This window comes from Meles meles, chromosome 11 (genome assembly GCF_922984935.1).
Source record: "Meles meles chromosome 11, mMelMel3.1 paternal haplotype, whole genome shotgun sequence".
Taxonomy (NCBI): Eukaryota; Metazoa; Chordata; class Mammalia; order Carnivora; family Mustelidae; genus Meles; species Meles meles.
The window spans coordinates 5868618-5882410 of NC_060076.1; the positions used below are offsets into that span (position 1 = coordinate 5868618).

The window sequence follows — 13793 nt, forward strand, 5'->3', positions numbered from 1 at the left end:
ATGGAAAAATTTATAGAGTTGAGCAATGAGTCAGGCCTTTAAAAATCTGAGGTTTGTTTTTTTTTTCTCATTAAAAATTTAGCTGATATGCTTTGTTCTTGTTTAGCGTTTGGATTGCCCTCAGTGTTCTGGTATTTAGAGCATGGTTTCTTCCTTCTTCTCTTTCCCTCTTATCTTCCTCCCTTAGATTGGTCCTGAACTTGTTTCCTGGGGGCGAGAATCACCTGTAGAGAACTGTGTGGGGTGTTGGAGAGGTTTGCCTCCTTCTCCAGGGTTTAAAGAAAGGAAGAGGGGGCAGAGGAGGAGGGCGGATAACTGAACTCTTGTGTCTGCTGGTTGAGCAGGCTCGGGACCAGCTCATATAAAGTCAGGCTCAACGGAGCGGATGTACAAACACCAGGAAATGAGCAAGAGGATTCCATTTCCAGGCCGAAGCCAGACGCTCCTGACACTGAACATTTGAGTTAAAGATGTTCATGTCGGGACGCCTTGGTGGCTCAGTGGGTTAAAGCCTCTGCCTTCGGCTCAGGTCATGATCTTAGGGTCCTGGGATCGAGTCCCGCATCGGGCTCTCTGCTCAGTGGGGAGCCTGCTTCCCTTCCTGCTTCTCTGCCTACTTGTGATCTCTGTCAAATAAATAAAATCTTAAAAAAAAAAAAAAAAGATGTTCATGTCACAGTCAGGGCTGGACCAAGCCCCTCTTGCATCCTGTCACAGGGAAACAGCATTTTTTTCTTAGAGTGAGATTTTGCTTTCTGTGACCAGTTTCTGTCTTTCCAGGAGAGCTGATTGTTTCAACCCACTCTGTTCCACGCCAGAGCCCTCTTCCCAGCCCTGGGTTTTACAGCTCCATCATCTTTCCTACCTTTCCTCTTCTGCTTAAGATACTTGACAACATCTGGACGAAGGAGTGATTTTTATGATCACCTTAAAAATGACTTGTTTTTTAAAAAAATTTATAAAAATAAAAGTGACCTTTTTTTAAACGAAAAAAGTAAGCACTCTTTAATCCCTCCTCCCCTTGAAAAGCATATTCTTTGTGATCTCTGTCGTTTGATGTATTTGGGGTGGGCACAGGTGTTTGTATTTGTTTGTGGGTTGCTTTAACCGTATCCGGGGGGATGGAGTGAGGAGAAAGTGACCGTGGTGTTCTAAGAACATTGAAATAATAGGCCAGAGCTTATCACAATAAGCTCTTTTATTATTATTGTTTTATTTATTTATTTATTTATATTGTGGCTTCTTAAAGGAATGCATTCCATAGCAATCTCCCCTCCAAATCTCAGCCGCTGAGACTCCAGGAGAGTCGGAATTCTGGTGCTTTGGGCACGAGTCACGTCCTTCTCTTGTCATTTCAGGATGCAGTGCTAAGACTCGGCCTGGGCCATCCCTGCGTCCATCAGCTACTGTCCCTCCCATTCCGTCTGGTGTACCTCCCCCACCAGCCTCCTTACTGCCCTTTTACACAATAGAATTATTGTCCTAAAACATGAAAATGCAGCTTTTCAGATTCTTTGTGCTTTTCCACATGTTTCTACCACTGATGTCATCTACGTACCGTTGCCCCGTCGGCTTCTGTTAAAGTTTGGGTTTGTTTGTTTGTTTAAGATTTTATTTATTTATTTGTGAGAGAGAGAGAGTGAGAGCGAGCGCGGGGACAGAGAGAGACAAGCAGACTCTGTGCCGAGCGTGGAGCCTGATTTGGGGCTCGGTCTCAGGACCCCGAGATCATGACCTGAGCTGAAATCAAGACTCAGACGCTCAACTTTCATCCTGTGCTTGTTTACATTCTTCCTTCTTGGGTTCAGAACGCCGTCGCTGGAAGGAGCCATGAACAGAATAGTTCCTTAGTAATTTCATTTTTGCAACAGAAACAGAGGTAGATAGATTATGGCTGGTGATTGAGGCAAATATGCCTCCCTCGGTATACCTGGTTTTGTGGCAATTTTTGGACTTGCATTTTAAAGAGATCTGAAGTTCAGTAAACCTTCCGTTGTGTGCACTTTTCCTTTCTCATGAAAATCTTTTGTACTAACTTGACTGTCCAACCAGGACACTGCGATGTTGGAGCTCCTCTTTTGTTAATTATGTCATAGACTCCTGCTTTGCAACCCAGGTTTGGGGGGAGAAGCCCTCCTAATTCAGAGAACCTGTTTCAGAAAAAGCAGATGAATGTATGATTTTACAGAATCTGTCTACTTGTTCTTGTCTAACCAGAAGGTGTCTGTGCTCCTTGAAATAAACCATCTGCTGCTGTCCTTTACCTTTTACTGTTTTTTTTTTCTGTGTAAACAGTGACGTTCCTTTGGGTAATGGTTCTTCACCACTTCAAGGTTTGACGCTGTCATGTTGAAAATAGATATTTTGGTATTTCTATCTTTTTAAAAAAGATTTATTTATTTGAGAGAGAGAGAGAGTGCGCCAAGTGGTGTGGGAGGAGGGGTAGAGGGAGAAAGCAGACTCAAGCAGACCCCCCGTGAGTGCAGAGCCCAACAGGGGGCTTGATCCCAGGACCCTGGTTTCATGACCTGAGCCAAAACCAAAAGTCAGCTATCAGCTAACTGAGCCACCCAGGCACTCCCAAAGTATTTGTGCTTTTAATGTCATAGGCGAGAAAGACTCTTTTTCCTTGTCCATGGAGATTAATTGAAGTCTTTGTTTCAAATTTCTAGAATTGCAGGCGGCATTTGTGAGGACACGTTTTTGTTTGTAAATGTTTGTCCAACTTTTTTTGTTCTTACAGATACAGCTACTTTAATATTCAGAGCCTAATTGATTTTTAAAAACATTTTAAGTGGAGGTTTTGTTACGTTTACTCTGGGTAGGTCGATACGTGCCGACACTTTTCTCTTAAAGATGAGAGGGAGCTAATACCGGTCACATCACGCCAAGGGATTCTGTTCCGACAGAGCCATTTAAAGTCGGCTTCGCCAAGTGCCCTAGTCTTTTGGAAAGTGGATTTATCCCGAACTGGAGTATCCTAAAACAGTGATCTACACAGCACGGACAGAAACGGACCCAGGGATTAGGAAGAGCTAATTCTCGTCACTGAGTGAGTCGCTTGGGGAGAGATTCGTGGAGAGCTGGCCTCAGGATACCCTCCTCTTGAGTCCGAACCACTGACAACTTAGTTTCTTACCAGATTGGCTTGTTCTGGGGACTTTGAATTTGTGTCGGTTTAGTACACTTTCCAGTGATAGGAAGTACGGTGTTAAAAACTGACCTATACTGTGGAGAAAAACTTCCTTGAGGCAGACTTGGGTCTCCTCATTTTATTTTATTTTTTGTTATCATTTTTTAAAGATTTTATTTATTGATTTGACAGAGATCGCAAGTAGGCAGAGAGGCAGGCAGAGAGAGAGGGGGAAGCAGGCTCCCTGCTGAGCAGAGAGCCCGATGCGGGGCTCCATCCCAGGACCCTGAGATCATGACTTGAGCCAAAGGCAGAGGCTTATTAACCCACTGAGCCACCCAGGCGCCCCTAGTAACTAGCTTTTCTGAAAGTACTTCCTGGGTCAGTTCTTTTGCAGACTTTCAAAGAAAAATCCGATTTCAGCAGACATGACTTCTTAAGCGTAGCCAAGAGTCTTCACTCTCCACGGACGTAGAGAGACCAGTCTCAACACCGACCGATGGGTCGCTTTTGTAGGTACAGGAAGGCAACATTTGTATTGAACTTCATGATGCTTTAGGAACTCTGATGAAGATGTAATGACCCAGACAGCTGCCGTGGTTCAGACTTCTCCCGGTTCGGTCTTCCGCGTGCAGACAGCCAGACCTGAAATTGATTGATTGGAAAATGCAGTAATCGCGTTTGATTCATGCGCTCGTGCTGGCCTCCTTCGTCCCTGCAGCCTACTCAGCGTCTTGTAGCCAACAGCTCCTGCCATGAACCTGTGTTTGGTTTGAATTTGAGGAGCAGTAAGCGGTCAAGAGGGGGTATCGCCTTCCACCCAACTCCTTGGAAACATCCATTGCAGTTCTCTTGGCAATTTCGAGTTAATTCTTGAGTGTATATATAGTAGGCACTTAATAGTACATTCAACATCATTTTCCATTAGGTCATATATTATCTGCCTTCCTTAATCTTTGGAAACACAAAGCTTTCAAATAGAAATTTTAGAGCGTGTGTCATGGGGGAGGAGTTCTTAAAGTGCGGCTCCTGGGCCTCCTCTTATGGAGTCCACAGAGTCAAAACTATTTTCATAATGATACGAAGACACTGTTTTTCTCACGGTGTGGATGTTTAGGCTCGTGGTATGAAAGTGGTGATGGGAAGGCTGCAGGCCCCTTGACGCGAATCAGGGCAATGGCTCCAAACCCAGCAGGTCTTGTATTCTTCACTGTTAGCTGTTTAAAAAAAAAAAAAAAAAAAAAAAATCCCTTTTTATCCAGAAATATCCTCAGTGGTGGCGCCTGGGTGGCTCAAGTCGGTTATGCGTCTGCCTTCGGCTCAGGTCATGATCCCGGGATCTTGGGATCGAGGCCGTGTTGGGCTCCTTGCTCAGCAGGGAGTCTGCTTCTCCCTCTGCCTTGTGCTCTCTCCCTCTCGCTGTCAAATAAGTAAGTTAAATATTTAAAAAAAAAATAAAAATGCCCTCAATGAAACAGTAAGAGGAGTAATTTTATTAAATCTCAACTGTTGAGTATACACTTTTTGAATAGTATGACAAGATGAGAAATATGCCTGGGGCGCCTGGGTGGCTCAGTGGGTTAAAGCCTCTGCCTTCGGCTCAGGTCATGATCCCAGGGTCCTGGGATCGAGTCCCGCATCAGGCTCTCTGCTCAGCGGGGATCCTGCTTCCTCCTCTCTCTCTGCCTGCCTCTCTGCCTACTTGTGAGCTCTGTCTGTCAAATAAATAAATAAAATCTTTAAAAAAAAAAAAAGATGAGAAATATGCCTGAAGTGCTTAGTGTCACCGGGAAACTTAACTGATTGTGTTGTGAGCTGAACTAAATTTTTTCATGGACACCATTTTCACTTAAGAGGACAGTTGGCAGGACGCCTGGGTGGCTCCGTCGTTCAGCGTCTGCCTTCGCTCAGGTCGTGATCCTAGGGTCCTGGGATCGAGTCTCACGTCGGGCTCCCTGCTCCGCGGGGACCTTGATTCTCCCTCTCCCGCTCCTCCTGCTTGTGTTCCTTCTCTCACTGTTTCTCTCTGTCAAATAAATAAATAAAATCTTTAAAAAAAAAAAAGAGGACAGTTGGCAGATGAACTCTTGGGCATTTGGCAGATACTTTCTCAAAAATGGATAAAGTGAGCCTGTCCCTTTATTTATTTATTTTTTTTAAGATTTTACTTATTCATTTGAGAGAAAGAGAGAGACAGAGAGAGCACAAACGGGGAGAGGCAGAGGGAGAGGAGAAGCCGACTTCCCACTGAGTTGGGAGCCTGGCATGGGGCTCCATCCCAGGACCTGCCTGGAGATCATGACCACACATCTGAGCCACCCAGACATCCTGAGCCCGTCCTTTTAAGGAAACAACTGTTTGTTGCCAGTGATGGAATTCTACCTTTTAAGTGAAAATTAGTATTTTGGAAAATTTGTATTTGCCACTGTGAGCTTGACAGCTCCCCAGTATTTAAAGACTCCTCAGATTCTTGACCTCGGGATCGTTAGTTCAAGCCCCATGTTGGGAATAGAGCTTACTTAAAAAAAAATAACATAATAAATAGGGTGCCTGGGTGGCTCAGTCAGTTAAGCCACTGCCTTTGACTGAGGTCATGATCCTAGAGTCCTGGGATTGAGCCCCGCATCGGGCTCCTTGCTCAATGGGGAGCCAGCTTCTCCCTCTCCCTCTGTCCCTCCTCCCCACTTGTGCTCTCTCTCTCTCTCTAACAAATTTTTTTTTAAGATTTTATTTATTTGACAGAGTGATCACAAGCAGGCAGAGAGGCAGGCAGAGAGAGAAGGGGAAGCAGGCTCCCTGCCAAGCAGAGAGCCCAATGTGGGGCTCGATCCCAGGACCCTGGGATCATGACCTGAGCCGAAGGCAGAGGCTTTAACTCACTGAGCCATCCAGGCGCCTCACTCTCTAACAAATTTTTAAAAACAAATAAAAATTTAAAAATAAAGACATTGGAAAAGACGAGATAGGTAGCAATATAAACAAATCTGATTTGAATGTATTTTGTAATGAAGTGTGGCAACATTTGGATGATCTGCAAGTTATTAGTGACATGATACTTTCTAAATGGTGTTCTCTAAATAATGTTACACAGTCACGTGCAGGCAAAAGATCCATTCAGAGCACGAGATCAAGGAGTGCCTTTTATTGTAACCCGGTGCGAAAAATTCTTTGGGAGGGTTTCAGATTTCATATTGCAACTAGCCTTTAAGAAGCTATTAGTTGAGTCTTGGGGTGGTATCAGGTAGTAGCCAGCATGACCTAAAAAGGCTCTTGAACTACTCCTCCACTTTCTTATGACATATCTGCGCGGTCTTATTTTTTCGCATATTTCAGCCAAAGTAAGGAGTCGCACCAGATTGAATTCAGAAGGATCTGAGCATCCAGCTGTCTTCTATGAAACCAAACATTAAAGAGATTTGCAAAAAAGTAAAACAGTGCCAGATTTCCCACTTTCTGTTGTTGTTTTGGAAAGAAAAGTTCTTTTTAAAAAGTGCTGTTTCTGGGCACCCGGGTGGCTCAGTTGGTTAAGCAACTGCCTTCTTCTTGGGTCATGATCCCGGAGTCCTGGGATCGAGTCCCACATTGGGCTCCCAGCTCCATGGGGAGTCTGCTTCTCCCTCTGTCCTCCTCCCGTCTCATGCTCCTCTCTCTCTCTCACATACTCTCTCTAATAAATAAATAAAATCTTAAAGGAATATATTTTTTTTAAAAAGTGCTGTTTCTTTTGACGTGTGATGGATTTAGTGTCGTCTTTTGAAATAAATTAATAAGCATGTTTAAACCTCTCAGTTTTTAATTTCTGATGCAGTAAGTATTGATGGCCATAACCCACATAAATAAAAGCTTTCGAAGGTCCTTAATGATTTTTAAGGGGGCTGAAAGGGCCTCTTAATGATTTTTACGAGGGCAGAACTGCTATCCTGTAACATCACAAGGGAGGGGGTCCATTTTTGCTAATGGCCCCATCTCCAAAGTGCCGAAGGCTGTTTGTTTTTTTTAATATCTTATTTATTTATTTGACAGACAGAGATCACAAGTAGGCAGAGAGGCAGGCAGAGACAGAAAGAGGGGGAAGCAGGCTCTCCACTGAGCAGAGAGCCCGATGTGGGGCTCGATCCCAGGACCCCGGGATCATGACCTGAGCTGAAGGCAGAGGCTTTAACCCACTGAGCCACCCAGGCGCCCCCGAGGGCTCTTTTTTAAAGGGCCCTTTATGATATTTGCTCACAAAGGAGTCTTTTTAAGATTTGGAATGTTTTTCCATTAAATTTTCCACATTTTGGTCAAGAATGTAAGTGGGTTGATTAGTTTTTCATCTGTTTTGAATTTGCTTTTAGCTGCTGTGAAAAAACTCCATGCCGTGGCAATCCATGTGATGGGAGGGGTAGAGTGTGGCATCATTAGGGAGGTTTTAGTATTTTAAAAGATATTATTTGTGACAACGTTTTATTACATTTCTTTTTTTTTTTTTAAAGTAAGCTCTACACCCAGTGTGGGGCTCAAACTCACGACCCCAAGATCAAGAACCACGTGTTCCACCTGCTAAGCCAGCCAGGCCCCCCAAGAGATGTTCTAATACAGCATAAAAGGAACAATCCTATATTGACAAACAAGTACCAGTTTATTTGTTGCTACTGAGTAAGGTTTTTAGCATTGAGATCTTCTATCTTATTTTGACCTTGTTATAGCTTACAGAATGTTCCTGAATACAGATAACTTTATTGAAAACATGTTGTTGGGTTGGGGCCAATAATTTTTAAGGTAGACTCAATTCAAATGTAGATTAAAAAAAAAAAGAGTTTCGGTATCAAAAGCTTTTGCTCTGTATTCTATACACCAGAGCTTAAAAAAAAAAAAAAGAACCGCATACTCACAGGGAAAAATATGTAGTGAGATTATCATCAGGACAATTTAAAAGCCAATGCTGTTAGCAAGTTTTCTTTTCTTTAAAGATTTTATTTATTTATTTGACAGAGATCACAAGTAGGCAGTGAGAGGGGGGGAAGTAGGCTCTCTGCTACGCAGAGAGCCCCATGCGGGGCTCGATCCCAGGACCCTGAGATCATGACCCGAGCCGAAGGCAGAGGCTTAACCCACTTAACTGTTAGCAAATTTTCAAGGCGCCCCTTTAACTCCTGAATATAGTAAGCTTCTGGGGATGGGAGATGAACCAGGACTCAAATGGAGGGAGGGATCTTCAAAGGCGTTTTAAAATAAATAGGAAACCAGCTATGAAACTATGTTAGCAGAGGGTTACCAACCAGCCCAGAGCTTTAAACAAACCTTGCTCTGAAGAGCTAGGAATGATTTGTAATCATGACTTGAATTGTTTGTATATTTGTTCTCTGGAGTAGTTTGAAGTGACCTACAGTCTTGTTTACCCTATCAATTTGCTTGACCACCCTTGTCTATATGGAGGACATAAATAAATCACCTTCCTGACTAGTGTTCCTTGGAGTAGAAACTAGATGTCCGTGGAATATATTATTGGGGGCCAAGAATCAATGAAAACCTTACAGAGTTGTCCCTTGTTTTTTATGATAATGTAAACAATGATTAGATTTGAAGACTTTTTTTTTTTTTTAAGATTTTATTTATTTATTTGACAGAGAGAGAGATCACAAGTAGGCAGAGAGACAGGAGGAAGCAGGCTTCCTGCTGAGCAGAGAGCCCCATGCGGGGCTCGATCCCAGGACCCTGAGATCATGACCCGAGCCGAAGGCAGAGGCTTAACCCACTGAGCCACCCATGCGCCCCAGATTTGAAGACGTTTTGCAGTGATTCTTTTTCATGAGAAAAACATTCCAGTAAATTAAAACCTTAGTTTCTCAACCTGTCCTATGGGCCTGGGTGGAAGTAAGAGGAAATGAGTTTTCTTCAAGAAGAGAATTTCTTGGAGAAGAAATGTTTTGGGGGGCACCTGGGTGGCTCAGTGGGTTAAAGCCTCTGGCTTTGGTTCAGGTCATGATCCCAGGGTCCTGGGATTGAGCCCCATATCGGGCTCTCTGCTCTGTAGGGAGTCTGCTTCCTCCTCTCTCTCTCTGCCTGCCTCTCTACCTACTTGTAATCTCTGTCTGTCAAATAAATAAATAAAATCTTAAAAAAAAAAAAAAAAAAGAAAATGTTTTTGGCTCTGCAGGGCCCCCACTCCCACCCAAGGTGGACTTCCGTGTACTCATTTTCCCGTTTGCACAACTTGGAATGGAAGGCAGAATGAGAGCACGAGGACAGGTATAAAGTGGCAGATGCTGGGTTTTAAAACCAAGCTGAAGGATGTCACCAGCTGTGTCTTAGGATCTCACACACCTACGATAGGATTAAATTGTGGCTTTGTATTTTTTTATACTCGACTTGACTCTTTTCCATTTCCTATGATCCTCATGACTGAATTGTGAAATTAGGCAGCGACTGATTCGGCATCTCTAGGCAAATGACTACATCCTGGCTACATTCTGTGGCCCCAGGTGGTGGAGTTCCAGGCTGGGGCCAGAGCTCTCATATTTCTCTTTTCCTGTTATCTCCCAGGAGACCGCAGACACGGTCTTTCTATCCTGGCAGCTTTCCCTTCCCTGCAGTGTCTCACTGACACTCCCGTCGCGTTCCCAGGCCTTTCTGGGCTTTCCCAGAGGCCAGGCCCCTCTTCGCTAATTCAGGCCATAGCACATCCAACGTTGTTGACCCTCTCCTTGAATCCCTTCAGGTCCACCGGCTCGCAGCCCTCCCTCCTTGAGCTCCGAATGGATCTGTGTTTCCAGCTCTCCTCTGGACATGTCACTCCCTCGGGCATCGTGTCACTATACCCTGGCCCCTCGATTCTCTCATCCCAGGAGCCAGAGGCAGGGAGGCCCCCCGAATCTCGCCTCTCCCTCCTATTTCCTTTCTAGCCTCCTCTTGCACTCGACCGCTAAGACTACTTGATTCTAGTTGTTACGGGTCTGTGTATCCTCTCCTCCCATTTTCTCTCCTCTGGACTAGGGAACAATCTGCCGGCTTCCACCTCCTGGCCATTCTAAGCATGTCTGTGGGCGTGCCTCTCCTTCCAAGTTCAACGGCTCACTTGTGTGCACTGGAGAGGCCAAGCTCCTTCACTCTCATTGCTTGAGGCCTGGGGTGATGCGCTGGCATTTTTTCCAGTTTCTTACGCACCATCATTCTTCCCTTGAGCCCTCCCCCCGAACCCCCCCTTGCCTCCAGAGGGACAAGTGCCATCCCCCCACCCTCCAATCCCCAGATTCCTGAATGTGTCCTCGCCTTTGCAGTAGCTGTTGCTGAAATACCCACCTCCTCTCATTCTTCCAGGCTAGGAAACTCCAGGCCAGATGAGGCTCTATTTCTGTGCATTTCAGTTCCCCGGCTCCTTTCCTGGCCCACGGTGTGGGTTTCATAAATGTTTGAATGTTTGAATAAAGTCTTCATGAGTCATTTCATTTATCTGTTTGAAGAAGGCAGTATTTTGTCACTCTTCCTGTTCCCATTTGCTTGCCCCAAATTGAGCTGGTTTGAATTAACTCAGAGGTAACAGGTGAGGTGCTGGCGAGCTCGACTGAGCTGATGTGTGTTTCAGCTCTCGGTTTTTGGAATCTGGAAAAGATATTTTCCTTTGTACCAGAATGTTAACTATATCCCCAAACTGTGTTTCTAACATGAACGAATGGGTCAGAGTTCAGTACCCCAGGCAGTTTTCAAACCAAATTTGGTAATGTTGATTTAAAACGGCTCAACAAGAAAAGCACCCAGCACAATCATGGAAAATACTAGAACTGCTTTCTCCACGGCCACATATTGTTGAGAGAATTGTTCCCTGAAGTTATATTAATCGCAGAGAAGGATTCTAAAGCTCTCTCTCTCTCTCTTTGTTTTTTTTTAAACAGGACCAATTTGACAACTTAGAAAAACACACCCAGTGGGGAATTGACATTCTTGAGAAATACATCAAATTTGTAAAGGAAAGGACAGAGATTGAACTCAGCTATGCAAAGCAGCTCAGGTAAGTCGATATTGAAAAAGGTTATTTGTTAATTGCAAAATGGATATAGTGATAATTTATATACTCATTTATCCTGTGAATGTGTAGTCCTTTAAATATTTTCCCCCTTTTATGTAAGGTAATATTTCAGTTAGAAACCATTGCTTTTTGGGCGCCTGGGTGACTCAGTCGTTAAGCGTCTGCCTTCGGCTCAGGTCATGATCCTAGAGTCTTGGGTTCAAGCCCTGCATCGGGCTCCCTGCTCCACGGGAAGCCTGCTTCTCCCTCTCCCACTCCCTCTGCTGTGTTCCCTCTCTCGCTGTGTCTCTCTCTGTCAAATAAATAAATAAAATCTTAAAAAACACAAAAACAAAAACCTTGCTTTTGATAGAGAAAATTCATTTCCATAGAACAATAAAAATAAAAACTAAGTTACTGCCCTTAGGCTCTGTTTTTCTTTATCTTTTCCTTTTTTTTTTTAAGGATATTTTTTGAATTTTGGAGCTACTTTTTCGAGAAAACTCCTAATTGAAGTGTAATATATAGAGAGGAAGAGTGCATGTCATAAGTGTATAGCCCCAGAAATCTTCCCAGAGTGAACACCCCCGTGTCATTAGCTTCCAGATGGAGAAACAGGCAAATCCAGGCCCAGAGGTCCCCTGGCCCCCTCCAGTACCTTCCTCCCATGGCTGTCCACACTTCTGACTTCCAATGACATAGATGGTCTTGCCTGCTTTTGAGCCTCATGTGAATGTACTCACTTATTAGGCACTGTTTGCATCTTCCTTTGTTCTACGTTAGGTTTGGGACAGTCATTCGCGTGTATATGGTGGGAACTTGTTCCATTCACTGGTGGTTGGTATTGGGTGTGTGAGTATACCCCAGTTCCCCATTTCTCGGCCACACAATTGTTCGCCTCCTGTTTGGGGATATGAAGTCTGTCTACACCCAAGACTGGAATTGTGGGGTCACAGGTGTTTAGCTCTAAGTAGATAGTTTTCCAAACTGCTTCTCCCGATCCATGCTCCATCCAGAAGCCTATATGAGTCCCATGGGCAGCATATTAAAAGTGCTTGGACCACTTACATAATTAATGATGAAATTATCCAAGGAATCTGTGCTTTTAGATAAAATGTATAAAAGTTGTTGGTAGAATGAAGCTGGAACTTGACGTAGTGGTCACAATTTAATGATTTCTTGTTTGGTGGAATGGGTTGGTGCAGATTGTTTTAAGACCTGTTAAAGATCCAGATGACTTTTGGTCTACAAACATTTCGTTTGAACCCAAAGAGCGTCTGCAGAAGGGATACGTCAGGTGTCCCTGAGAGAAGGTGGATTCTCCTAGAGCTGGTGTTGTTTACAAATGAGCCCCTGAGGGTTCATGTGGATGTTTTTGTGGATAACACGTTCTGTTTCCACTGAGTAAATCAAACAAAAACCTATTGCTCAATGAAACAGCCCTTAGGACTTGCTGAATCCAGGTCGATTTCTGGCACTTCGTGTGTGCGTCAGCCTCACATCCTGAATGTAGCAACAGGGAAGGGGCTGCTTCGTGCTCATTAGCCAAATACCGCACTGTTCGTCATAATGCCTTTCGTGGGAAAATGGGTTACATAACGTCCTTAGCCAAAATACGGTCTCACTGTATGGATTGATGTGTTTGTTCCCTTTCTTCTCCTGTTAGCTTACACTTGTCTTCCCTGGCACTTTGTCATGACCCTGTTTTGTTCAGGAGGTTTGGAAGTAGATGCCGTTAATTCAGCTTTTAGCACGTGTCTGCTCTGTTCCGTATCACGAAGGGAAAGGGCTTTCTTGGCTCCCCCTCTGGATTGCACCTGGCTTCTTGCCCTTTCTCACCAGCCTAGGTGAGGGACGGAGGATGTGGGTAACAGAACAGGAGGCTGTTGGAAGAGAATGCAAATTCCAGTGTGGGTTTAGGGTAAAGTATGATGGCTCTCCTTGACTGTTACCCTCTTGTGGATCACAAGTTGAAGTAGATCAGTGTCAGGGTTCTCTCGGCAGCCTCTTGAGAAGTGCTTTTCCTGAGATTCAAATATGTATCTAGTAGGCTCTGTGCCCAACATGGGGCTCAAATGCACAACCCCCAGACCAAGAGTCCCATGTCCCGCTGCCCGACCCAGCCAGGCGCCCCCTGAGATGTATTTATTAGCATTGTTTCATTACATCCCTAAGTGGTATCTCAATGTGTTCTTGTTGGCAGAAGTTGATGTACAAGATCAGGAGTAATTGAACTAACCCTTCAGACTGGTCTTCTCCTCCTTGATACTGAGCCCTTAGCCAGGTCCTCAGTGCCAATACATAAGCATCTTTTCTATCCTTGGCTGATTTGCTTCCCCACTCACCGAAGTGACTCAGTTCCCCCCTTCCTGCAAACCCAGCATCTCCTTTCCCATCCTCACAGCTTGCTAGCGACGTCACTGAGAACATGGAAGCGGTCAGAAGAAAATGTCCTGAGACTCTCAGCATCTGTGCCTCAGGCCCCGAGATGCTTCTGTCTAAATCCAGGCCTCCCCTCTTGTGCACTCGGTGTCCGCCCTCCCTCCGGCTCTGGAACTGAGCCCCAGTGCTTCTCTCTCCCACGTCCTCAGTTCTTCTCTTCTGGCTTACTATCCCCGTCGACACACCAGCACGCCATCATCCAAAAACAAACTTCCCTGAGGTCGTTCTCCCCGG

General features: G+C 44.7%; 1 protein-coding gene across 16 annotated transcripts in view; it reads left to right on the forward strand.

Annotated features, from left to right (window-relative positions):
• Positions 1–13793, forward strand: part of FNBP1 (formin binding protein 1) — a 144538-nt gene that overhangs the window by 43822 nt on the left and 86923 nt on the right. For all 16 annotated transcript variants that reach the window (XM_046021924.1, XM_046021909.1, XM_046021908.1 and 13 more), the window contains exon 2: positions 11005–11120. In XM_046021924.1, coding sequence (XP_045877880.1) covers positions 11005–11120 — 116 coding nt within the window. The remainder of the gene's footprint in view (positions 1–11004; positions 11121–13793) is intronic.